The 26543-nt window shown below is 47.9% G+C and overlaps 1 protein-coding gene and 1 non-coding gene across 2 annotated transcripts; both read right to left on the bottom strand.

Moving 5' to 3' along the window:
* Positions 1 to 1364: 1364 nt before the first annotated feature.
* LOC125943195 (probable glutamate receptor) lies at positions 1365 to 24189 on the bottom strand. Its single transcript, XM_049661766.1, has 6 exons — positions 24184 to 24189; positions 20887 to 20984; positions 16226 to 16316; positions 15613 to 15774; positions 12402 to 12539; positions 1365 to 1448 (listed from the first exon to the last, which is right to left on the bottom strand). Exons 1-6 carry the CDS (start codon positions 24187 to 24189, stop codon positions 1365 to 1367), a joined length of 579 nt encoding a protein of 192 aa, XP_049517723.1.
* Trnat-cgu (transfer RNA threonine (anticodon CGU)) lies at positions 8438 to 8509 on the bottom strand. The gene has a single exon. It is a non-coding gene; the product is annotated as a tRNA-Thr (tRNA).
* Positions 24190 to 26543: the final 2354 nt, after the last annotated feature.

Genomic DNA, 26543 nt, shown 5'->3' with positions numbered 1-26543 from the left:
AATCTGTGCGTTCGAGGAAACCCCTGAACTCTCATCGGTATGTCATCGGATGATGCACATGAGAGAAGATACCAGGCGCTTTAAGTGGCGTTTTTTTTTTTTTCACTTAGTATGTGTGGGACAAAAATGAGGCGTAGACTTAATGACATACTCGAAACAGCAGCCGGCAGGTTTAAAGGGAAGTCACAAAAGCTCATCGCCGTTGTTTTGTTATCTGAGGGTTTTGTGTTTTTCCTACACATTTATTGAGTCCTTGCCTACTTCGTATCAGGTTCCACTCCCGACGCAAACATCTCCGCAAATGGATGATGCAAGAAACGTTTCGTTCATCGCGCCCTTTAAAATTGGTTGCGAAAACTAACGTTACATTTTACTTCTTCTTTTTTTTTTCGCGGTGCACGAGAGTCCAGTCGTTCTTTTTTTTTTTGACTTCTTAAGAAACATGCTTATAGCCATTCTTGCGGCAGGAAATGTTTAACGTATGAGAGAGTCACAAAAATACAATCAACAGATGCAACTTTGTAGTGCAGCGTTTTTCTTTTTATTTAATTTTTTTTTGTCCTTTTTTTCCGGCAAAATGCCAGACAGGCTCATGAAAGATAAATTGGTGTAATTGTCGTCGATTCCAGAAGCGAGCAGATACCTTGATCTTTTATGGCTGCTTGCCCGTTTATTTCTGGCCAGCGCATAAGTTGCGGCACATAGCAATCAGGGTGCGTGTTAATTCAACGCACGACCAAAGGGCACTACATTCGAGAGCAGTATGTGCTGATCCAGAAGGCGCCAAGCGTAACGGTTCTCCAGGTGTATCTTTTGTGGAGGCAAGATTAATTAATTAATTAATTAATTAATTATTAATTAATTATTCGGCAAAATAGTTCAGATATCTCTGAGAACAAACGGGACCATGGTTGTACAGAGAAAAAGACATCGGCACATGACCCGATCCGTCAGGGCCATTTGAAGCACGTCAACCTATTCCACACAATCAGGATCACATTTCTTTAGTTATATAACCGTTCTAGAATATGCAAGCTGAATCTGCGTCACTCATACTTAAATGCTAAAGCGGTTCTTGCAGACTATAAAGTATTATTTCAAAACACTATTTCTTAATTTCGCGGTAATAAGTTGGCTATTAGAAGAGAACACTGGAGGGCCAGTAGTGACAACGTGTTGTGTGACGTTGTGACGTACTGGCAGCTCGAGCTTGGAGGTTTCGTGATGGTTGGGAAGTCTGATAGAATTGAGGCCGTTATGGCTCAATACGAGTTCTCGAAACTTGACGAGTTCACGTCTTCGGTGTCTTTAGAACCAATGTAGTCATTTTTACCTATGAAAAGTTAACTAAACGCCGCCAAAATTCATGACGTCACTGCCAGCAGGTACGGGAACTTCCACGCGGCGTTGCCACCCATGTCTCGTTTTTGTGTCTTTTCTGTCTGACCCTGCTCAAAGCAAGAGTGGCGGTATTGTAGAAAGGCAATTTAATAACACAGCTCAAATTATTTTTCTCTTTAGTGTACCTCTTAATATAAGCCATAGTGTTCCTGCTGTGCTTCTTCTTAGTCAAATTGTTTGTCCCGCATACAACCACCTCCAACTTTTAGTAAGCCTGCTTTTATAAAATGCTGTAGAACGCTTTTTGAAATTGCGATCTTTCAGGAAGCTGTTTCAAATGAGGTTCTTGTTGTAACAACGGCAGCAGGTAAATGGCAATGACAAAAGAAAAATCAGGGACCATGAACTGAAATGTATGAAACATAAAAGAAAAAAAGAAATGTAACGGGGCAATCACTTTGGATTCGCGGTAGTTTTGGGAAGGACCGTGCAGTGACGTTCGCCTTTTTCATCTTTCCTTTTTTTATTTCTTGTATCGCGTGCATTTTGTCGCAGACCACGTGACATGCACGAGATAAAATGGGGAGGCTTGAAGAGTAGTGTTCTCATTTAAGTATTATTGCGGAAACTGGTAATGTTAGGGAAGTTCCTAGAGATTCCCGACATATACTGCGCACTATACGTTGACAATCAATTTCCCGCCTCTGGGACCTTCCCCATCGCAACGGGCTTTTCGCAGGCTCATTGGCAGACCACCGTTTCCAACGCTCTGTATCAGTGGTGCCGCGAGTTATTCCCCACTTGCCCGAGGCGAGTCGAAGACAATATGGATAGAAGAGTGACAACACCGATGCATCTACGTCACTTCCATTCCGGGCACTCGGGGCAGTGGTGTTGGGACACGGGTAGCGTTTAGGCCGGTGATCCTTCAGCCGGGAGTAATAGCGAGAGAAAAAAGGGGTTTATTCTACATATTTACAGTGGCTCCAAATATGGAAGCCCACTCCACGGGGGAGCACTTTGAAAGTCTCAGCTCACTACATGTCTGAGCACATATCAGAACACGTCAGGACACACCACTGTGTTCAAGGTGTCTCCTTATAAAACATTCGTCTTCCCTAGTTGACCCGGCTAGGGAATCAGATGACCTTGATGCGGACAATCAGAGGGGTCGTATTGTTCACCGAACTCCGCCTCTAATGAGTGCTGCACCTTCCAAGCAAGGACGAGGCAATCCGGAAACAGGCGGGATCACACTCCTTCCACGAAAGTCGGTGGCTTAATTACTTGCCCTCCGACGGACATCTTGCCAGGGTCGGGAGAATGGCCTTCGCGCTAATCCCCGCGTTAGAGTGAACTAGATCTAGTTCACTCTATCTAGTTCACCCTATCTAGTTCACTATACCCGCGTCTAACGAAGGGTGGCGGTTGTGGTCGGTCGCTTCTAAGTGAGCTTCTTTGTCCTCGCGTCACTGCAAGTGTCGGGCCGCGTCGCCAGGTAGGCGGCCGCTGATGAAGGGGGTGGCATCGGGGAAAGCACCCACAGGATGCGCGCTGCCGAGTTGGGGCGCTTGTTTGCCCGTCTCGTCGGTGTCGGGCACTGTCGCCGTCTGGGCGACGCTGATGAAAGGGCCTGCCTCGATGGGAAACAATCAAAGAATGCGCCCGGCCGATTCGGGACGCAACAGTGGTCACCGATGTGAGCGACCGACTTCATCGCATGCCTGCCGTCGACCGGTTCTCCTCACACGGGCACGGCCTCTGCACTCGAAAGTGCGGCGAGGTTGAGCCAAGAACACCTGAAGTCGTGCGCTTGGCGACCAACGGAGGCGCAGCAGGGAACCACGGTTGGGTGTTGAACACTGCTGCGCCTAGAGCTTCGTCCGAACTGTGAGACAAGGCTTGTGTGCGTGCTCCCCTAATATGAACCGTTAAAGCAGCATGGGAATAATCCGCAGCACATGCAGTGTATCTTAAAGGGACAGAACTATTGGTCTGTATTATGTCGTCGATTACAGGTCAGGGGTGCTATGCAGGATGCGCCGAGTTTGGCGAAACTCGGGATCTTCACTAGCTCTGGCGACGCCCCAAGACGAAAGAACTAATGGTAACAAGACAAAGTTTGTCCGTCGGCACGCCTCCAGTTTCATTGGTTTATCTATATTCACTCTGAGTGGCTATCATCTCTGGGGCGTTGCCATATGGGCGGTCGACAAACTGGGGCTCACGCGATCATACGGTCGGTTCATGGTCGTGCTTTCTTTCACTTGTTTGTCTTTCCACCGAGTGCATTGCAGGCACAAGCAAGTTATAAAATAAATGCATTTAGTACAATAATATTAGTGATATTAACGTGGTTTATAAGCATTTTAAAGTTTACAAGATGTACACTGAATGTGTATTAGACTAATTTGTAGTTTATTACGTTTCGCGTTATACCACGAGGGGACGCTCGCCCTCCTCTTTTTTCCTCTGGATTGAATTGGCGCGGCTCACTACGTGCTTGCGCTAGCATTTCCGAGCAGAGATTGGTGTGCGCTTGGTTTTCGCCACTGGACTTTCAACAGATCGCTCGTTACTCGCGCTAAAGTAAGGCTGCGAGACGAAGTGAGCGTCGGCTAGCGCAGAAGTGGTTGGCGGCGCGCTTACCGAGTAAGCACGCATGAATGGTTGAAAGCTAACGGTCGCAAAACTACACTTAATTTTTTTTAACTTTGTGATGCACCTTCATACTGGCGAGCGCCGAGCGATGGCTTCTAACAACCGCAGGAAAGAGCCTTCATACTGGATAGCCCAGTGATCCGTGTCTTTTAAGAAACGCAAGAAAGGGTCTTCGCAGCGCACGTGGCCGTTGAGTGACACCACATCCATCCCAGGTGGGACTCCGGCATCGGTGCAGTTACCCAGTACCCGCCGCTGACGATGTGGCGCTTCACTTTTTGACAATAACTTTATACTTTTTTTTGTGCGTGTGAACGCTCTTGTAGGGGTCCACCAAGTTCACGCTGTGGTTGACTGTCTACCAATGCAGATTGAGGCCCCGTCAGCATCCACTAAATTTGGGATACAGTTGTATGCGGTCAATTCGTCACTATGAATAATATCCCCAGTTGAACGTTGGCTGCAATAATGGCGCCTAGCGTCGCCACGTCGACCTTGAAAAGTCGCAGCACCCCTCTGGTCGCGCAGATCATGCCGAATACCCATGGGCCACCATCTTTAACACCGCCGTAATTTTGGCGGCTCGGCGGAACGTTTTCGCCCGTCATTAGGCGGCCTCGATGGTACCGTCGCCGCAAGGAAGGCACTCGTCAATTTGCGCTATCTTCCCGGGGCCACCAAGTGGAGGTCACGCCAGCAGCTCGTCCCTCACGACCTCACGGGCGTAGTTCCTCCAGGCGACGAGGCGTGCTCCGAGAGAGGAAACAAGTCGCCGGTTATCTCCTTCAATAGCCGCAAGTCTACGCTTTTGCTCACGCAGTACGTGAGCCAAATCACTTGCCGTCTCGAGAGGTGGACGTTCGGACGGCCGAGGCGGTCCGTGTTGGTGAACTAACTTCCTTCGCCTCTCCGCCCGTGCAGTGCAGCGGTACCGTGTAACTGCGACAACTGCTTTCGGCACCTGTTGCACCGGAAAGCAGCCCGGCGTCCATTCTGAGTCTTCCTGTTAAATGTGCCCACTTCGCCTTTGCAGGTTGGTTGGTCCGGTTTGAACCACAGGTGCTTGCAGGTGCTCCAGTACTCCGATGATGCCGCCGGACCTGGTCTGGCACTGGGCCGCGGTGGACGAACAGCGCTTGATGCCAGGGAGAGATGAATCGATCGCACGAACTTTTCCTCCGCAGCTTATAGTCACACCTATCTGTGCTCGGAAAGCATAATTTGCCCGCCACGCTGTCTCCGCAGACGAGTTAACTCGTCACGCAGCCAGCGCACTGACGTGTTGGAAAGGCAAAAATGACGCTGAAACTCTACGTCGGTCATGTAGGTGAACGGGTCCAGACAGTCATATTTACGCTTACTGCCGCTGGATGCGATGACACAAGCTGCTGCCGCCGCCATGTTCACGAGTTCAACTCGAGGGGGGTTTCGTGATGTATGAGTTAAGCACGAGTTCGCCTGTCAATCAAAACCATAGGTCACGCCCCGCGCGAGGCATGTAACTCTTGTGCGCGCCCACCACGGTTGGGTCACGCCCAACTTATTTTTCGGTTACAGCGACGTGGTGCGTAAGTGAGAGTCATCAACAATCTTGACCGCCGAAATAAAACACGCACAACGCGCTGTAATCGTTGATGTGCTGAGCACCACTATCAAAAAAAAAAAAAAAAAAAAAAAAACGTCGACGCGGTTCATTGCCTGCATTGCGGCGACGAATTATCGGCACGTCACTGTAGCTTCTTGCAAGGCGTCAATGCGCCGTGGTGGACGACGATCCTGAGCAGTACGTCGTGTTTTTCAACGACAACATATCGCAGCTGTCTGAGATGGCTGCTCTGTCATCGGTGATGTATCGGAGCCGCAGTGTCGCAAACACGTTCACGGTCAGCGCAAACACACCCAGTGCGATGGCATTTCTTCATCACAAGCACGGCACACTAAACAATTGCAACACCTTCCTGCGTTCGAAGTCTAATTTCCTAACTGCACACAAGAGCCCTCACCCGCCAAATGCGATTGCTGCACTGTCCTTACGATATCCATCTGCGATCGCTGTTAGCTCAGCATCAGAGGCAATCGGCAAGCACATTGGAGTGAACAACACACTCAAATTCTGGGTACATGCGCATGGAGGCACCTTTACTGGGCAAGCGGTGACAAGCGACGAATTGTGTCGCTTGGCCGCACACTCCTGTTCTCAATGCATCGCGGAGACTTCGCGCACGCAGATAAACTGGTGCATTTTCACTGTGCTGCGTCTCTACGGACCCTAGAATACCGCGCAGCCAATTTGCACCGACAGCCGTCGCTCCCGTCTCTATGGCTAGAGCGTCGTTTCAGTTTCAGTTGGTAAAGCGGCGGCCTTAATAGCCGCCTCAGTGAAGCACCTGCGGCGAACAGTCATGCCACAGCGCTGCGTTGCCATTCCCCTAATAGACAGGAAATGGACACATCAATGTCATGACTGACTTTATCGAGAATAGCACTACAGGGCCCCTGGCGACTGCTCATCGTATGAACTCACTCATGCGTGCGACCCTCTAGAATGTATCCGCTTGTAAGCTTTCGCCTCACTGTCGCCACTCGCGGCAAAAAAGTGCAAAATTTAATAATTCACTCGATGTCCGTTAGTCATCACAAATTCATAGCATTCAAAACGAAAACCGATACATTAAGAAATAAAATGTTCGTTATTTTATTTGTTGTATTTCATAGCATTCGATTGAGGGAAAATGTAGGTGCAAGAATGCACCGCATGTGCCCTGTTCGCATTCGACGGAGGATAGAAAGATAATGCCCGAAAGAGGAGGCACGCAATTAATATCTCGAGTTCGCGAATTAATATCTCGAAACTGGTGTAATCCCGAGAATTTATTCCAAGTGGATCCGCCTTGCGAACTCAACGGCTACAATTTGTAAATTGCAATATTGGCCATCAGGTAATTAGTTAAAAACTTCATTAGTGAATTTTGTTAATTAGTGGATTATGCATTTCAATATATTGTGCAAGTAATGTCCACCTCTTTGAGTAGACCAGCCCATTAACTAGAATTGGGCTATCTGCCTCAGGCAACCTTAAATAAATTTTGAAAGTTCGCTGGAACAGCCTGTATATTGTTGCTATTGATCCCCCCTATAGTGCTCCGATCCGGCTACGTTCCACAGACCATATTCGCCTCCCTCACCTTATCGTTACCTACATAGGTGTTTCCCCCGTTCCGCCTGTACCAGACGGTGACTAATCCGGATGTCCTGCTCTCGCATAACGTTGAGTTTCCTCACACCGTCATTACCATTACGGACAACACGTCCTGTCTTCCGCTAGTGAACTCTGGACTTTGTGCACAAGTTCTCCCGCGCGGCATATTACTTGCGCAAATCACGCCGGCCCGAGAACACCACATTTCGGCTTTAACTTCTGACAACTCCTAGAGTGCAACTCTTGCTGCACCTTCTGCCCCTTCAGACTTGAATGCCTTAATGAAAATTATTGCTCCTGACCTTCCGCCTCAGCGTGCCCATGACCTACGTTGCTTGCTTACCTCGTACTGGGACTTATTCGACCTTGGAGACCGTGCATGGATTATCGGCACCTAAACAAGGTAACAAAGAAGGACGTCTATCCGCTACCACGCATTGACGATGCCTTGGATTGCCTCCATGGAGCACAACATTTTTCGTCCATAGACATTCGCTCCCGGTACTGGCAGATTGCCGTCGATGAGACGGAGACCGTGAGGAGACGGCGTTTATTACTCCCGATGGCCTTTATCAGTTCAAAGTGATGCCTTTCGGCTTATGTAATGCCCCGGCCACATTTGAACGAATGATGGACGCCCTCCTACACGGTTTCAAGTGGTCCACCTGCCTCTGCTACCTGCATGGACGATGTGATCGTTTTTTCTCAGACTTTTGCGACGCACCTCGAACGCGCCTATCGACGGTCCTGTTTTCCGTCAGGCGGGGCTACAACTCAATTCATCCAAATGCCACTTCGGTAGGCGTGAAAGTTCTGTGCTGGGACATCTCGTCGATTCTTCTGGTGTATGCTCTGATCAAGGCAAAATGGGGGCAGTGAAGGACTTTCCCCCGTGCGCCAAGGACAATCGCAGCTTCTTGGATCTCTGCTCCTATACTAGGCGGCGGATGTGGAACATCCTTTCTGCCGCAGGCGTCGCGAGCACGTGATCTTTTTGGGTGATGGTCAATGAACCCACATATGCTACCTCAAGGCATCAATGTTGCCGGATTGGAGACCCTCGTTATGTAATGAGCGAGAAGAAAGGGAACCGAGGGGCCCGACTTTTATTAATCATATCATAAGAAGCCAACAAACAATGACACCGAGGACAACATAGGGGAAATTACTTGTACTTTCTAAATGAATTAAAGAAATGATAAATTATTGAAAACGAAAATGGATGAAAAAACAACTGGCCGCAGGTGGGAAATGAACCCACGTCTTCGCATTACGCGTGCGATGCTCTCACCATTGAGCTACCGCGGCGCATTTTTCCCATCCACTTACTGGGGTATTTGTCTTACAAACAGAATTAACCCTCGGAGTGTAAGTCAGTGCCACCACTCACAAACTCACAAACCATTAGTAAGTACAAGTAATTTCCCCTATGTTGTCCTCGGTGTGACTGTTTGTTGGCTTCTTATGATATATATATATATATATATAGTTAATTGGAAGTCTACGCTGAACCTGGTGAACATATTATGAAAGAAATGCTCACACGTGTAACCACAACAAAAATACTATTATTTTACTGACGTTTCGGCCGGTGGTCCGGCCTTATCGGAGTAAATGGGAATACACAAGACGTTCGTTCCCAAGATGTCGGAAACTCACGTGGAAAGGACATGTGGCTCTAAACAATAGTGTATAAACAAATACAACACACCTTTTTTTTGTTGTTGTTGTTGTTGTTCTCTGTCCCTCTGTTACAGAACCACATGTGAATAGCTGCGAGGCGTTGTCCTCACCGTCGAAGAAGCGGGAAAATAAAATTTCACGGTGGCGGAAAGGGGGAAAACACATGTGGGTCGCTGTGATGAGCCGCCCCTAAGGCAGCGCTCTCCCCAGTCTCGAGGGACCACCATATCCTATCTATCAGTTTAATACCACCGCCGCCTCGGGTATTAATGAAAGCACCGGGAAACCCACATGCTTGCCTTCTGATTAGAACAAGTGGTTATAGCCGAAAGTAAATTCCTTGTAATCTTACCGCGACGCATGTAAAACGGTCTTGCTTCGTGCTGACACGTCCGCATATCCTCTCTCTTTTTCACTCTGAAGACGCTATTGTGTCGCATGCCCCCTTCGCACGGCGTGTCTGCGGTGGAGTGTCGTCTTCTTATCTTAAACGATGGTGGGCCCTTGAGAATGGGGAACGCGCTGCCTGCCTTAGGGGCGGCTCATCACAGTCACCCACATGTGTTTTCCCCCTTTTTCTCCATTCCGCCACCGTGAATTTTTTTTTTTTTCGGCTTCTTCGCCGGTGAGGACAACGCCTCCACCTCCATGACTCATCGCAGCTATCCACGTGTGGTTCTCTGTCCATCTGTTAGTTCCTCGTTAAAAAAAAAAAAAAAAAAAAAACGTCTGTTTATTTTTATTTTTATATTTTTTCCCCTTAAACTTTGTTTGGAGCTACATGTCCTTTCCACGTGACTTTCCGACACCTTGGGAACGAACGTCTTGTGTATTCTCATTCACTCCGATGAAAGCCGGACCACTGGCCGAAATATCAGTAAAATAATAGTATTTTTGTTGTTGTTAATCGTGTGAGCATTTCCTTCATTATATATATATATATATATATATATATATATATATATAGTTCGTATCCCACCTGGGGCCGCTGGTTTTTTCATCTACTTTCATTTCCGTTTATTTATCATTTATCAATTTCAATTAAGATCTACGTAGATTAGATTCCCCTATGCTGTCCTTGGTGCATTTGTTTGTTGGCTTCTTACGATATGACTAATAAAGATCATGCCCCTCGGTTTCCTTTCTTCTCGTTCATTACATAGCGAGGGTCTTGAATGTGGCAGCTTTGATGCCTTCAGGTATATCGTGGGTTTATTGACCAATTGCCTTCACCCAAAAAGGTTCACAGACGTTTCACTTCGTAAACGTGCGTGACGCGCAAGCGTATGGGTGCTATAGCGCACACGAAGCTGTCGGCCCTCGGTGCGCCTAGAGACTCTGTCCGCATCGTAGATCGCTTTCAAGATAGGGCTCGCGCGGCCGTCCCATACGCAGCAGCCGCCGGAGTAGAACGCCCCCTCCTGTACATGCTACCCTTGGCAGCATATACAGTACCTCCAGAGCGTGTGCCTTGAGTACACCGGACGATCGACCTTTTACAGATGCTAGGAGCCTGGTCTCACAGCTCTTCAGCCCAGAAAGCCACATGAGATCTTGTACAGTACTTCTACAGCTCCGATATACAATGCAGTACCTGAAGGCGACAGACTGGACAGCCCGGTTGTATAGACACTCTGTGCCTCTAGTTCGCGTTATTGGTCTGCGCTCCTGTCTTCTCTGTTTCAATTCCTCATTCCTTACCACGTGTAAGGTAGCATGCAAGCAGGACACATTTTAGTGAACACCGCCTGCTTTACTCTTTCCCTCTTCTTATCTGGCTGTGCAGCTCGTTTCCAGAGACGATTTTGCGCGCTCAGAGCTCCACGGGAATCCCCCACTTGATCGTAATTGTTGCAGCAGGTTGTTCGTGCGCCGCAAGCGCGCTGCGGCTGACCCAAAAGTTCGATTGCGCGGGCCTCCTCAATGGCTCCTTCGAGAAGAGCACGCGAGCTTTGGTGTGATTTTCAGGTGTTTCTCAGGTCGACATTCCTGTACTACTTTGCACACGCCATTGCCATTGTGTGATCTACGCACAACAATTGTGTGTTTGCAATTCCCGAACTTGGTTAGGACCCCTTGAAGCATTTCAATATCAGATGACAGCTGCGACGCGTAAATTTTAGAGATGCACCATTTTCAGTGCATTTGCGCGAAAATGCTATAGCTTAACAAGCTCGATTGCCGCCACTATGCATGCCCCTAACATTGGACGGTGCGTCACGGCTTGCGAGAAAGGAAATAACAGCCCGTATGACAACACCGTCGAGCCCCTATGTGACATTTAAGCAGACATTGTCACTGCCGAAAGCCAGGCTTTTACAGACCAGCCTGATGGGTATACTATCATTATCAGCCTATATTTATGTCCACTGCAGGACGAAGGCCTCTCCCTGCGATCTCCAATTACCCCTGTCTTGCGCTAGCTGATTCCAATTTGCGCCTGCAAATTTCCTAACTTCCCCCCCCCCCTAGTTTTCTGCCGTCCTGGACTGCGTTTCCCTTCTCTTGGTATCCGTTCTGTAACTCTAATGGTCCACGGGTTATCCATCCTACGCATGACATGGCTTGCCCAGCTCCATTTTTTTTTCTCTCTTAATGTCAACTAGAATATCGGCTATCCCCGTTTGCTCTTTGATCCACACCGCTCTCTTCCTGTCTCTTAACGTTAGGCCTAACATTTTTCGCGCCATCGCTCTTTCTGCGGTCCTTAACTTGTTCTCGAGCTTCTTTGTTAGCCTCCAAGTTTCTGCCCCATATGTTAACACCGGTAGAATGCAATGATTGTACACTTTTCTTTCCAACGACAGTGGTAAGCTCCCAGTCAACATTTGGTAATGCCTGCCGTACGCACTCCAACCCAATTTTATTCTTCTGTAAATTTACTTCTCGTGGTCAGGGTCTCCTGTCAGTAACTGACCCAGATAAACGTACTCCTTTACAGACTCTAGAGGCTGACTGGCGATCCTGAATTCTTGTTCCCTTGTCAGGCTATGGAACATTATCTTTGTCTTCTGCTTATTAATATTCAACCCCACTCTTACACTTTCTTGATTAAGGTCCTCAATCATTTGTTGTAATTCGTTCCCATTGTTGCTGAACAGGACGATGTCATCTGCAAACCGAAGGTTGCTGAGATATTCGCCGTTGATCATTACGCCTAAGCCGTCCAAGTCTAAGAGCTTGAAAACTTCTTCTAAGCATGCAGTGAATAGTATTGCAGAGATTGTGTCTCCTTGCCTGACCCCTTTCTTGATAGATAACTTTCTACTTTTCTTGTGGAGACACTATAATGGGTATACTAGATGGGTATACTATAAGCGCTAGCAAATCGAGAGCATATCTTCAATGTGGTTCCTCATGCATCTCAGTTCCGATCTATCCAAGTGCGCTAGTTACTCAATGTGCTCGTTCAAATAGCATGGCCAGTACTTCTAACCCAGGTGACGTGCGCACCCAAGCTCGATACTCGAGACGTAGACGCTTCCCCAAACGAGCCGACGGGTGAGAGCTTACATACCGAGCAAATGGCCGCGAAGAGCCACCAGTAACGTCCGAAGAGTCCGCGTGTCTCACTTGCCCAGCCGCTGGCCACCACATCCACTACGATGACCATGAACAAGCACGCCAGGAGAGAGCACATGAGGCCAAGCCACACCTGTCAACACATAGGAAACCTTATCACCTAATTAGCCTGTTGCTTCCTATACTTACCACTTTATAACGCCATGCATATTTATTTGAGCACGTAAGAACCAAACGTGCAAGTTTTAAAGGGATAAGGACACAAAAGTTGGCGAGTGGTTTTTTGCATCGGAACAAAAGTTGAACTGTTGAAAATGACGAATACAACAAGATGCTTTGAAAAAAAAAAACACAAGAAACATCTTTTTTTTTTTCGATTTTCTGTGGCTCCTTGCCTCCAAGCGGCCGCCGGCAGAAGCTGAAATTTGACGTCGTAACACCCACCCGCGCGCGCGCGCGCGCGCGGCCAAGGTCAGCCACAGCCGTCGCAGTGTTTCCGGGTGTGTCGGTCCCTTGCAATGTTTCTTTAACCCCTTTCGGCGCTCTTCGCACGTGGTCCGTCCGAAATATAGTGAACTAGAACACTATAGTCCGAAACATTATCCCCGTCGGCGCTCCACGCAGGTGGTGCGTCTTACATGCGCCCTCCCGCGGTCGTCGCTTGGTTCGTCGCGGCGGAAGAAAATGCCCAGACATTGCTGTTATAACCAACGTTTATAGGTTATAACAGCATCGTCGTTCGTGACACGACGTCGCACACGTTTCCCAGAGACGAGAAGGTGCGTAAACTTTGGATACCTGCCTGTCAGCCATCACGCACAGCCTGGAGCCCTCTGAGAAATGACTTTATTTGCGCGGACAACATCGCGGACGGTGATTATGTGACCAGCCCGGCTGTGCAAGCCTCGGCATTTGAAGTTAAAAAAGTTGCAGTGGCTTAGCTCGGCTATGCCAGGATATACGTAGCGTTAGCAAAGGTTCAGCTGATTATTCTTAGCTTTCCTGGTTGTCTCCTACGCTCAACCGCTAATTGCCAGGCAACTACTTCGGGATCCGATGAGTCAAGCTTCTCCGTTCTTCTGCGCTGTTGAGCAGCATTTGCGCTCTCCTTCTCCATGGCTATACCACACTGGCAAACGCCAGTATGAAGCGCAGCGGCTCCAGCGCAGTGTCAGACGGCGACTGCACAGCGAGCGCGCGCCGGCGCCAGTGCGTCTACCACGGCTACGACGTCACTCCTCTGGAATGCGCAGACCGGCGGCGGTGAGTCGCGCGCGGCGGCGGCGGAGTGCGCGAGAGGTGCCGGCTCCGGTGGCTCCGGTGCGCAAGCCGCGCGACATCACTGATCCTTGCGCATGCGCAGCACGGCTCTTGATGTGCCGCGCGAAACGGGCTTGGCTAGGCCAGTGTAGCTAACGCTACAAAAGGCAATGCTTATAGCCTGACGATGTGCCATCGGTCTTCTCACAAAAACGCAAGGCAGAAATGATGAGCGGCGCGTTGGAAAAGAGGAGGCGAAAAGATGTCGGTACTGTTTTCGTTCACTTGCTGCCTTTTTGAGCAGTGTGAGGGCGAGGCTGGGGCGAGATGCCCGAGGCTGGGCACGAAGGCAGTAATGTCTTTAAAAATGTCGGCAAAGCATAGTAAAACAATACAAGGCTAGCGAGCGCGACTCACGAGATCAGACACACACACAGCTCTGCTTCTCCACAGAAAAAAACTGAGCAGAACGACAGACAGGTGCTGCCATCTGTCAGTCGGCTGGTGAAGTGGACGTGAGAGTCTCAGAGGTACTGATACCTCACAGCAGTTGCTCACGCCGACGGCATAAACTACTATTCAGTCATCCACGCATTGCTGAAGTACCCCGCAGCTGCCTCGCCTGTGTGCGCTCTTGAAAAAGCAAGTTTACAGAGGAAATGACAAATAATTATTGCACAAGTGTCTGGTGCAGAGCGAAATCTTCGCGCTACGGTTCGCGAAAACCTGACCGGCTCTTCCACGGCCACCTGCTCTTCTTCGTCGCTTAACGCGGAAGGCTCGTAACCGTAAGCGGTAATATTTCTTGTCAAGTTGGAATGGTCCTCGTCTTCAGACGTGCACTCATCGCTGGTAAATGCTCCAGAACTGGAATACATTCTCGCGATGGCGGCGTCGGCGCGCTTCAAATGACCGCGGCCGGCCCGCTGGCTATCCGACGAGGGTGTCGTGAGGTCACGTCAAAAACGCCAAAGATAAAACCATCCGCTCAAAAATGAGCTAAGTGACTACTTCTTTTCGGTGTAATCACACACTGAGGATTCATTTCCAGCAGTTTCGTAAAATTTTCAGATTTCGTGTCTGTATCCCTTTAAGCAGGTTTTGCCACGTGATGTTGTTCGTGATGTTGCTTACAAAAATTTCACGCAATATGGAATCATTAAAAAAAGAAGCAACGCGCGCAATTGCCCACTCTTTGACAGCGTGACACCCGTCGTGAAAATCAAGAAACAATGCCTCGTGTACAGCCGTATTGACCTCATCGCTTCCGCCTAAGCTGCACGACAGAGAAAGCGGGACTTGACCGCAGCTGCTGAGTCGATCGGCTTTCGTGCGTGTCGGTGTGTTCCCCCTTACTCACGGAATCAGCAGTTACACTCAAAACTCGCTTCCTTCGTTCCGACACTGGTGGGCTTGGGTACTCTCGAATGAAGGGTGGGCGTCTGCACAACGGCGAGCACAGATTAATGTACCGGAAGAGCGTGTACGGCATGGCGCATCCCGCTGAACATCGAAACTTTGACGATATTACAAGACTCGCAGTTGGCTTCGGGCTATGTTGCAGTGGTTGGACTCATATCCCAGCACTTCAAAACTCGGAAGTGCGCCAGAAACTTGGATCCTCACCTTCCACAGGTTTTAAGCACGTTAGAGCCTCGACACATGACCAAGCAGCAGCAGCTCTGGTCACTCACGTAGTGATCTGCAGGATACTTTTAACCGAAAAAAAGAAAGTTTAATGCTATATCTCGTGTTCTGAGAGTGGGCGTTGCGGGTTCAGGGAGCACTTAAACGAAGCTAGCGTTCTGCCAACCTTTCTCCACCCACGTTTGCTCTCGGCTGCATCCCCTCTCAGCTAACGACGTTGTGTACCGTACCTTACCGTACGTGACACCTGCAGCGCGTTTTCATTTAGCCCACGCTCCGTGCAAACGACGTCAGCTCACCTGCCATTCAAACGCCATGAGTGGGCCAAGCATGCTGGCTTCAACGATGTCTGAGAAACCGGCCAGTATGGTCAGGTAGTCTGTGGTCACTTGAGAGGTGAACGTGACCGCACGCGAGCAGCTGTTCGTGATGGCGACCGGGCCCAGAGCCAAGTCGGCCCTCTGGAATTTTAGATAATTAAATGGGAAGCCGCCATCTTTGAAAGGCAAAAAAAATCATGCATGAACTCCACTGGCGTTGTCTAAGTATGCTTGAGCATTGGGCCACTTGCCCATCTCCACGCAGCCCGGTGTCATCATCAATTTTATCAAAATTGACCCGACCCGTATAAACACAACTACCAACCCTTATCGGTCGTTATCGAGCACGCAAAATGTGTTCATCTTTCGTTCATTCGTTTTTCAGTTAGCTCGTAACGTCAACCTTGGAAATACATCAATCCCGTTACAGCTCGCCGCAATGTCACGAGAGTCTCGGTGCACGACTTTAGGTACGCATGTCATCAGAACATGTGTTTACTACTCCATATAAGGTACAAAGCAGTGTGCATGGCATACAGTTCTTAAAAAATTAACGAGAATGTTTAGGACAGTTTTTGGTAAACAAACTCACGTTGTTGTAGACCATGCCCACCAGGCCGCTCCAGTCACCGTTGGGGAGTGGCACCCCCCACTGGCCGTCTTCCGGAGAATGTATGGTGTAGCTGCATGTGGCGATAAGCATTCGCGTATAGTGACGTCAAGTGAGGTCTTCGTGAGCCCCAAAATGCCTACACATTCCGATCCCTATATTATTCCATGACAGTACTGATTGTACACGTTGACTTCTCTGAACTCGCTCAGTCTTACGCTAAGTTTTAACATCACGGAATAGTCTTTTCTTTTGCTATTGAGGCACTACATCGTCGAGTATAACCAAACAGACAGTTGGTTCGCGTTAGTTTTATCATACGCTAAACACATCCATAATTTGCGTTTTTCCATTCTTCAGCCTATGGTCACGATGCGTTTTCATGCGCCGGCAGCCAGTTTTTACGTGCCATCTTTACTTAACAAGCGACAACTACTTAGACAAGCTCTCTCGCTTCAGATATACTTGCCTACACATGCGTGAAATGCATACATGCCTACAATAACCGTATCAGAAAAGGAATCATCCCCTTGGTTATACTCGACGATGTAGTGCCTGAATAGCAAAAGAAAAGACTATTCTGTGATGTTAAAACTTCTAACAGCGAATGCGCATGAAAGAATTATTGCGCTGCGGAAAAACTGAACGCGCCTTTTTTCGTAAACCGTTCCTAACACGGCGCGTAGTAACTCGAGAACAGTTTTGGGAACTTTTGTATCCCAGTCTTTCGCAACCACTGGCCCTATACTACGACCCAAACGAGCACGTCCCTGACTGTGAAACTGGCAAAACGCTTAACCGCACATTTACATCTGTTTTTACAAACCTTTATAGCCTAGTTAATATTTACCTAATTTTCCAGCTTGCGACCATCACACTATGCCCGGTATTACCTCGAGTCCTGCAGGCATTGCAAATATAATTGATTCTGTAAAGCTATCATCCTCATCAGGTGTTGATGGCATAAATTTAAAAATAAAAAAAATTATAAAAAACACGAGATGCATTGTAAGGGAAATCCATCTCTTTCAAGTCATTATCATTAGGAGTGGTACCAGACGATTGGAAGGTGGACAATAATATTCCAGTGCCGAAGAAATGTTAACCGTCTTCGTGCAGCAGTTACCACCTTATCTTCCTAACCAGCATGTGTTCCAAACTATAACGGAACATGTAATTTACTGAGACACTCTATACAAGACGTTTATTGTCAGTTAACTTCTCTTTCCTAATCATCATGGTTTTCATAAAGGTATACCTTATGACACACAATTAACGCTTCTTTTTGATGACATAAGCTCTAGCCTTGACTTGAACATTCCCGTTGACGCCCTCTTTTAGACCTTCTAAAGGCTTTGGACAAGTCCCACGTCAACTGCTTCTTCTAAAACGTTAAAGAAGAAGCAGAATTTTATTTATTCACTCACGAAAATGAAAGCAGAGTAACAAGATATAGGTACCAAAGCTCAAGGCTTTAAGGGGACCGCTAGCTTAAACCTTAATCCTTTGTTTCAGACTGCATCCCTCATTTATTCACTAATAGAGAGCAGTTCGTTTACGCTAGCAATTTTTCCTTGGCTAGAAATCCTGTTCGTTCCGGGGTACCTCAGGGCTGCAGTGTCTTGAGACCCCCTCATTCTCTAATTTATATTAGCGATCTTCCCGCTAACATCTCTTTTAATGTGATATCAAAAAGGGTCGAGTGTGGCTCTGTCCTGAAGAAAGTAATTTATATGTGTATTCAAACACTGTCTTGAAATAGTCCCCTTGCGCAGCAATACAGCGCTTCCAGCGTTTCTGTCACTTTCCCTGCATGTCCTGGACGTCTTATTTCCGGAAGGGGTCGGGCGTTCTGCAGTTCGAGCTTGATTTAAGCAATCGTGTCGAAATGGCTACTTTTGAGCTGGGCTTCTAATTTTTACTAATGTCACTGAACACTACTAAAACGTTACTAGTTCCTTTTACCCGCAGTAAGGATTTCTGTCCACCGAAATATGTCATCTGCAACGCCGGAATATCTTCTGTCGACACGTACGAGTACCTTGGCCGTCACCTTTTCGAGTATTTTTTTCTTGGTCATCTCATATTATAGCAAGTATCCCCAACGAAGTCAATCGCACCCTTGAATACGTTCGACAGTATTTCCGTCTTATTTCTCCGCCTCCGTCAAAATACTAGCCTATATAACAAGTGTCTGGCCTAAGTTGGAATACACATGCTCTGTTTGGCGCTCAATCCAAGCTAACCTCTCTAATACACTTGAAGCGGTTCAAATTCTTGCAGCTCGCTACATTCATTCTGGTTACTCCTATCACACCGGTATCACAAAACAAAAATCGGAAGTACATCTTGCTAACCTAAACCTATAGATATATATAAGGCGTCTTACATTTAGGCTGTGCTTTTACCACAAGTTTTAACAACACTCTTTTAGCACCTCGTTAATTCTGCCTGCTCATCGCCCGTCTGGCCTCAATACCATGCCAAAGCAGTCTACCTCCCACCGGTGCAGACTGGTGCTCACCTGCGCTCTTTCATTACCATTATTATTATTATTATTATTATTATTATTATTATTATTATTATTATTATTATTATTATTATTATTATTATTATTATTATTTTGTTTTTTACTCTTCTCAAAGACGCTGTGCTCCACTGCAGTTCACATGGTTTCAAGCTTGCCATCAAATCAATATCACTAAATTATGGTCCATCTCTCTTGTAAGACCTCGTGCCTGGGGAATTTGAGGTATTCATAAAAAATGTAAAAAAAAAGATATCACACCTTGCCAAATTGGCTCGACGCTCACTCGCCAACGTATATCACTTGTCGTGTTCACGCGTATACTCGTATTGGTAGTCCGGTACATTCCCACTCCTCCGCGCACAGTGGCTCAGCGGCTATGTTGCTCTGCCGCTGAACACGCGCAGCCGCGTGTCCGACTCCCGGTTGCGGTGGCCGCGTATCGATTGGGTCGAAATGCAAGAAGACTCGTGCACTTAGACTCAGGCGCACGTGAAAGAACCCCGGGTGGTCTAAAATAAATGTGGAGCCCTTCAGAACGGCGACTCCCAATTGCTGCATTGCGATGTTATAAACCGCATGAATGAATCAGCCCAGTATCGAAACGTTTCTTTGTTCCGATTTTCGTCCCGGTTCAGCGAAAGCGTCTCAATTCCGGTTCATTAATGGAGTGAGAAAATAAGGGTTCAAACCGGTTCAAGCATGTTCCACGTTTGTTTGCATAACCGAATTATATATTCACGGGAAAACAGAACGAAGTTATTTTGTGCAAAAGCTCGAGTGTGCTCGTGAGCTCCACGAAAAGACTAAACAAAGTATGTGTGCTCGTCTTGAGGCTGCCAGTATAGATCCCGAAAACTGTTGTGCAGATGCAACGCAAATGATGGAATCTGCGGGAACTGAAGCGTTAGTGAAGCGGTTTAATAAATTATATACAACCATTTAAATGCCCATTCTCTTTAACGTTGACTCGGCGAGGTTAAGTCACGTATTGCAATGTGGTACTAGGCGACGGTGATGAGAGTAGTATGAAATAAACATTTTCAACAACAACCCGTGATAGCATAGGAAAAGAAAGCTTCGCTTTAAAAGTCACGTCGTGGAAGCAGACCTCAAAAGTAATAATGCGTAATTTTCTAAAGCGCCCACTTCAGTTTACATATCAGTGTGATCAAAAGCGACCGCCCAGCTAGAAAGCTCTTCTTAACGGAGAAATGTTTGACGGTCAATAATTTCAAGTGTTCACGGGTGTGTAATTAACTAGCCTGCCTTCCGACGCGACACGTTGAAAACCTGTACTAAGGGCCCTGCAACTTGTGAAATTGGACAAAGCTCGTGTGTTCACAAACCAGGTAGCATAGTTGAGCCACAAGTCCAGGCGAATGAAAAGCTCTGGAAGGTGGCGCACATTAATGGGATTTTTTTTTCTTTCTTTTGGGTTTCACACCGTAGTCAAAAAAAAAAAAGAAACTTTAACCTTCCGGTTCAGTACCAGTTCGCGCACAAATAATTTTTTTTTCTTTTTTTTTCGGTACAATCCGAGTTCGATACCCGGCTCACAGCTTCTATATTTACAGGCATTCGAAAGCGTTCGCGCTTACATGCACCGACCTTTGGGCGAGGCTAGCACTGGCACCGCAGCTGACGCCGCACTTGTATAACAGTGCGGACTAGTGCTTTCAGGAGCCAAAACTTTGTTGCATACTTTGTGTGTTTGTGCCTTTATAGCGCTACTGTCACTTGTACAAACCGCATTTTCTCATCTTGATGTTGCTTGCACAACCAATTACGGACTATTTTTTCCTCCATATGACTTTTTCTAAGTTATCAAGCACCAAAATCAGAAGATTGTTCCTCAGCACTTTCCCGGGCACTAGGGAGATTTAGAAATGGGGAAATAGGGTACGCTATCGGCCGCGCGTACACAAAAACACATTCAAAAGAACGCAAACAGGGCGGGATGCTTTGGGGGCGCAACGCCACGGGGACGATATTTCTAAATCTCCCTATTGTCCAATTTTTCCTTCAATTTACAATAATAGCACTATTGCCGAGGAGTCTTGTTAATGCTCCTGTAGAATGCCCCGCCGAAGACTGTGCTTATGCAGTAGCTCACTTGAATACGAGCTCATCAACAAGCAGCTCCAGAAGGCTGGTCATGGGCCCAGACATGCGAACATCATCCAGGCCGTCACCCTCGCCGCTGAAGTCTAACTGCAGCCATGGAACCCATTGCGAATCCGCGAGACGAAAATGGCGTACATGCGCGTATCTGAAACCGAGCAGCACAAGCGGAGAGCGCTCTGTGAATGTGTTCATCACTACAAGCACTTGTCCATAGAGTTAATACATACTAATTCTACGCACTTGTCACCGAAAGTGGCGCCCCCACAGTTGAGCTGGAAGTCATTGCATAAGAGCGAAGAAAAGGCCACGTCGGAGACGAATCCACGTATACGTAGATCCCTCTCCGACGTGGCCTTTTCTTCGCTCTTACTGTGCTTGCACGGTGACGCGTGATCACCTCACAATTTTCGGAACAGGTGTGCGTCGGAGAATAACGTGGCCCGTGCCACCACATCGCTTCAACGACGCCCAGCTAGTTCATTATTTCGCGCGCTGCCCTTCGAGCAGGGGCGTAGCCAGAAATTTTTTTCGGGGGGGGGGGGGGGGGGGGGGGTTCACCGGCCCGAACGGGGGGGCAAGCGTCTGCTTTCCTCTGTGTGCCGTGTTCGATAATAAATACCGGTAGTTTAAGCAGCCCCCTCGCGTGTGCTTGTGAAGAATTTAGGTAAAACGTAAAGTAAGCTCAGTAAAATACAGTAAGTACGACAGGTACAGTGGGCGTTTGGAGCAACGGTCTCTCATCGCGCCAATGAATGGACCAGTCTTCGAAAACGCATCATTGAGACGACCCGCCCGATCGGAGAAGACATCATTAATTGTTAATCTTCGTTAATTAAGCGTATACAGATGGCGTCGTCCTCGTCGGGGCGAAGTGCGTTTCACAAGTCAAGGACGGCTATACACGTGAAAATGCACGTGTGACCAGGCTTAGAGTGTACTAGAATATGGTCATTGTCTAGTACACTCTAACCAGGCTATATACCTACTCCCATGCAATAGCTTGTTCGCTGCGTCTTTGCGCTAGAAGACTTAAATACGCGCAAGAACGCGTAATGCTTTTTTTTTTTTCCGAAGCTTTCGTCGGCCTGCTCCCTCATACGAGGAGGTTGCATTTCCGGTGGCAAGTGCATGTGCCGCTGTGTCTTCCGCTGTGTGCGAGCGTGCAGCCATCATTTGCCGTTACGTCAACAGATTCAGAATTGTACAGAATATTTCACCGCACAGCATAGATATGGCATGTGTACGCATTTTAAGTAGTACGTGCAACTCATTTCTGCTTCACTTACGCCGGTGCAAACAGGAAGCGGCCTTGTACATCACAGAATCTCGACTGATTGGTGTACTAGTGATGCAGGAATGAACTCCGGTCTTGTTCAGTGCATAGTGCACATAATCAATTTCTCAGGACGCGTGAACTCCGACGAGAACTGTCGGCGCCTGCAATAAGTGTTTACTTACGCTGTACTGCGCACAGCAGTAATCCATGCTTGTCTATCGGCTGTCTGTTTCGTGCATTCTGTTGCGAGTCGGTGGAATTTCACTGCTGGCATCAACCCCTTCGTGTGTACATTGCTGGTTTGGGATTCCACAACACAACAGCAACTACCAGCCTTCCGTAATTGCTGGTTTGGGATTCAACAACACAACAGTAACTACCAGCCTTCCGTAGGGGCGCAATCGCATACAAGAGACGTTTCGAGCGCAGACTAAGATCCTGCGCGAGCGCGACCTAACCGGCACCTGAAGGGTAGCGGCGGAAATGCATACCGGAAATTTAGACCACCTGGGGTCTTTAACGTGCACCTAAATCTAAACGGGCCTCGAGCATTTTCGCCTTCATCTAAAATGCGGCTGCCGCATTTATTGCTGCAGAATGCGGCCGCCACATTCTCGCCCAAAACCTCACAGAGTGTCAAAGCCTTGACAAACACCGTGACAGTTTTTTTTCCATATGATTCGCTGTAAATTACCAACCAAAACGGAAGCGCCCAGGAATGAAATTGTGATAGTAGCACCGGTTTCTTGAAATATGTCAGCGCGAAGCGACGAGAAAAAAGGGCGGATAAGTGGGGGGAGGGGGGGGGGGTTGAACCCCCCCCCCCCTGGCTACGCCCCTGCCTTCGAGTACGTTTATCGCTTTTGCTGGCTTCGTCTTCGACGGCAAGTCTCTGTCGCTTAGTGGCTATGGCATTCTGCTCTGCAGAGAGCCGCGCGGTTTCAATTTCCCGCCCAGTTGGATCACTCCCTCTGAGGTGCGCAACGCTATAACGCTCATGTGCTGAGCTTCACGTGCGCGTTTAAGAAGCCCAGGTGGTCAAAATTACTCCGCACTTCTCCACTACGGTGTTCACCATAGCCCCCGTGTAGCTTTAGAAGGTTAAATGCGATCAAGCAAGCAGTCAACCAATCGGTCAATTATTCACTCAGTCAGTCGTCTTTCTTGTGTGGCCTCCAACCCGCCGCGGTGGCTCAGTCAGCTAAAGCATTGCGCTGCTGAGCACGAGGTCGCGGGATCGAATCCCGGCCGCGGCGGCCGCATTTCGATGGAGGCGAAATGCAAAAACGCCCATGTGCTTGCGTTGTAGTGCCCGTTAAAGAACCCCAGGTGGTCAAAATTAATCCGGAGCGCTCCACTACGGCGTGCCTCATAATAAGAACTGGTTTTGGCACGTCAAACCCCAGAAGGAATGTGTGGCCTCCACGCAGCTCACGCAAGTAGCTTTTCGCAGGCGTTCCTTGCGCTCGCGAAAGACGCTAATGATCATTTACTATTAATGATGTCACATCCACCATCCATGGTGGTGAGAAACTCCCGCGGACTATATTATAACAACATTATTGCGTGAGCAAGCATACGCACATGCAGGGCTAGTGGTACAACGGAGGCATGTGCCTCGAGTTAAGAGGTTTGTGTAAGGGCTCTTCGCAACTTGTGGGAAAGGCTGAGTAGGCTATAGGGTGTATGCACTTGACGTCATCCACGAGGAGCGCTACCGTCGTCCTCGGCTGCCACCATGTTGGCGGTCGCCGTCCTTAGGTGGCCTATAGGCGTAGGCGCTGGCAGTAGCGCAACGGACGATTCAGCGGAAGGTTGCACTTCAGGTTTATAGTCCATTGGTGTGTTCGGTGACTATAATGCACTTAAGTGCATACGCACGCGATTCAGATAAACATGAGCGATTGCGCTACGAACAAAAAGTGCGCTTGTGCGGCGGCGCCGACCCAGTTGAGCTTAAACACGCTGAACTTAGCGCTATGTCGGGCTGCTGCCCGGCGTGGATCTCACCGACATCAAGGACTATCTTGTGCACGTAACAAGTTTTGTGTCGCGCGAGCAACTAAAATCATAGAAATTCATGGAAGGCCATAACTATTTGACGAGCGGCTGGGTGCAGCAGCCGTTCGTCAAATTGTTGTTGTTGTTGTCGGAAAGGTGAGCGAGCTTCCGTCGTTTATTTTTGTTCGCGTTATTTTCTTTTTTTTTTTTTTTGGTGAAACAGCCGCGTGAATTGTGTGCGCATTCCATAACCACAGTAATGGGATGTCACGGTCGGAGAGGGATTAGATGCAGCAGTTGCCAGCGGTTGTTTTCAAATGTTTTTTTTTTTTTTTACCTCCACAACCGCTGCGTGCGGTGCATGTGTTTTAGTGCTGCTTAGAGACGCGCAGCTTTCGAAATAAACAAGTATTGTATTTGTAACTTCTTTACCTTTTAATGATCGTCAGCATTTACGTAGTCCCGTAAATGCCATTCATTGACATCGTACAAATTAGCGTTAACGTTGTTTTATTTTGAAAAGTAGTAAGTGCTCCAACTCGATCTGCAGTCACCACAATTTTCAAATTGAATTCAAATTCTTAGATCTCGACGTTTAAGCTGTCTGTTAGTACTGGCAGCTTCGTCATTCAAATGAAAAGCCGCTCGCGCCGTGGCTTCCTATAAAAGAAGACGGCGACACCGCGCAGTTCACCATTATGCCGCTGCTGCATAGGCGTACAATAGCGCGGCACGTATAGTCTCTCCGTGCACGCAGATACACTAATTCAAGTACTTTCTAAGTAATAACATGCATTCACGGCCCCGCGCACAAAACACTGCTGTGTGCGAACTCCCCACGACGGCTTGGACGATAGCGATCTCCAATACTTCCGCGACGTACAGACTCGCACGGACGAACCGACGGCCGTAAACATGGCGCGGCTGCCCGGCGAAGCTGTCGCCGCCTCGCGGATCAAGGTTCAGTGCATACCCCCTATACCATAGAGTTCATTAGCTCAATATGCAAACCCAACGCCAAGAACACTGAGCGCAGAGCATACCGAACAGCTACAACACCTTTAGTCGACTGTAACATGTAAGTAACATATAAGACGGTACGTGAACGTACACAACCATCAATGCATCACTATTATTTTGCGTGTTTCTCAAAACGCCATAAGGCGTTTTTCGCTTGTGCTCACTTGTACACTTTCCGCACTGTGTGAGGGCATGCAGCGCAGACGTACGCCTGGCCAAGACTGACCTAGATGAGTACAGGGTGCTTCAGCGAACACTTTCAAAAATTCGTAAAGGTTGCCTGTGGCAGATAGCACAATTCTAGTTCATGAGCTGGTCTACTCGAAGAGGTGGACATTACTTGCACAAGAAATTAAAATGCATAATCGAATAATTAACAAAAATCACTAATTAGGTTTTTAACTAATTACCTGATGGCCCATATTGTAATTTACAAATTGTAGCCGCGGCGGATCCACTTGGAACGAATTATCGGGAGGACACCAATTTCGAGATATTAATTCCCGAACTTTGCGGAGAAATGCATTGGCGTTCCAGTTAGTTTCTTAACAAAACGGTGTTTTATGCATTGAAGCGCAAAATTAACTGGAACGTCAATTCATTTCTCCGCAAAGTTCGGGAATTAATATCTCCAAACTGGTGTCATCCTGAGAATTAATTCCAAGTGGATCCGCCTTGCGAACTCCACGGCTACAATTTGTAAATTGCAATATGGGCCATCAGATAATTAGTTAAAAACTTAATTACTTAATTTTTATGATTAGTAGATTATGCATTTCAATTTTTTGTCCAAGTAATGTCCGCCTCTTCGAGTAGACCAGCTCATTGACTAGAATTGGGCTATCTGCCACAGGCAATCTTAAATAAATTTTGAAAGTGTTCGCTGAAACACCCTGTATAGTGTTCAAGGCTACTCATCCTGTGAAAGTGTGGGGTACGTGGTAGCTGAACTCACCCGAAATGGCAGCCGCACGAAAGTTATTTCTGTTTTGCGTCACGTTGGCAGGCCCATTTCGTTGAGGCCGAATTTCGCGTGTTGTCACTGCCATGGACGTAAAGCGGCAGCTAAATGCAACTTCTTTCAGCAGTTACCACGCCGTGTGCACCACGCCGTACGAAATACATGCTCCGGGGCCACGGGGAGAGTTTTAGCTTGTCTGGTATTCCGCTGAACGTAGTCGAACTGGGTGGATGGGCGGAGGCGTAAACGTGAGCCACCGGAGCGGTGCAGCCACCTGGTGGCTCAACCGGGACAAAAACAGAGCTAATATGGCTGTAACCAAGTGTATTCTTTTTCGCTGCTGGTTAAATTTTAGCAGCGGCGTAATTGTGTCACAATTCGCCGCTAC

This window comes from Dermacentor silvarum, chromosome 1 (genome assembly GCF_013339745.2).
Source record: "Dermacentor silvarum isolate Dsil-2018 chromosome 1, BIME_Dsil_1.4, whole genome shotgun sequence".
NCBI classification, from domain to species: domain Eukaryota; kingdom Metazoa; phylum Arthropoda; class Arachnida; order Ixodida; family Ixodidae; genus Dermacentor; species Dermacentor silvarum.
This window is presented reverse-complemented; position numbering and strand designations above follow the sequence as displayed.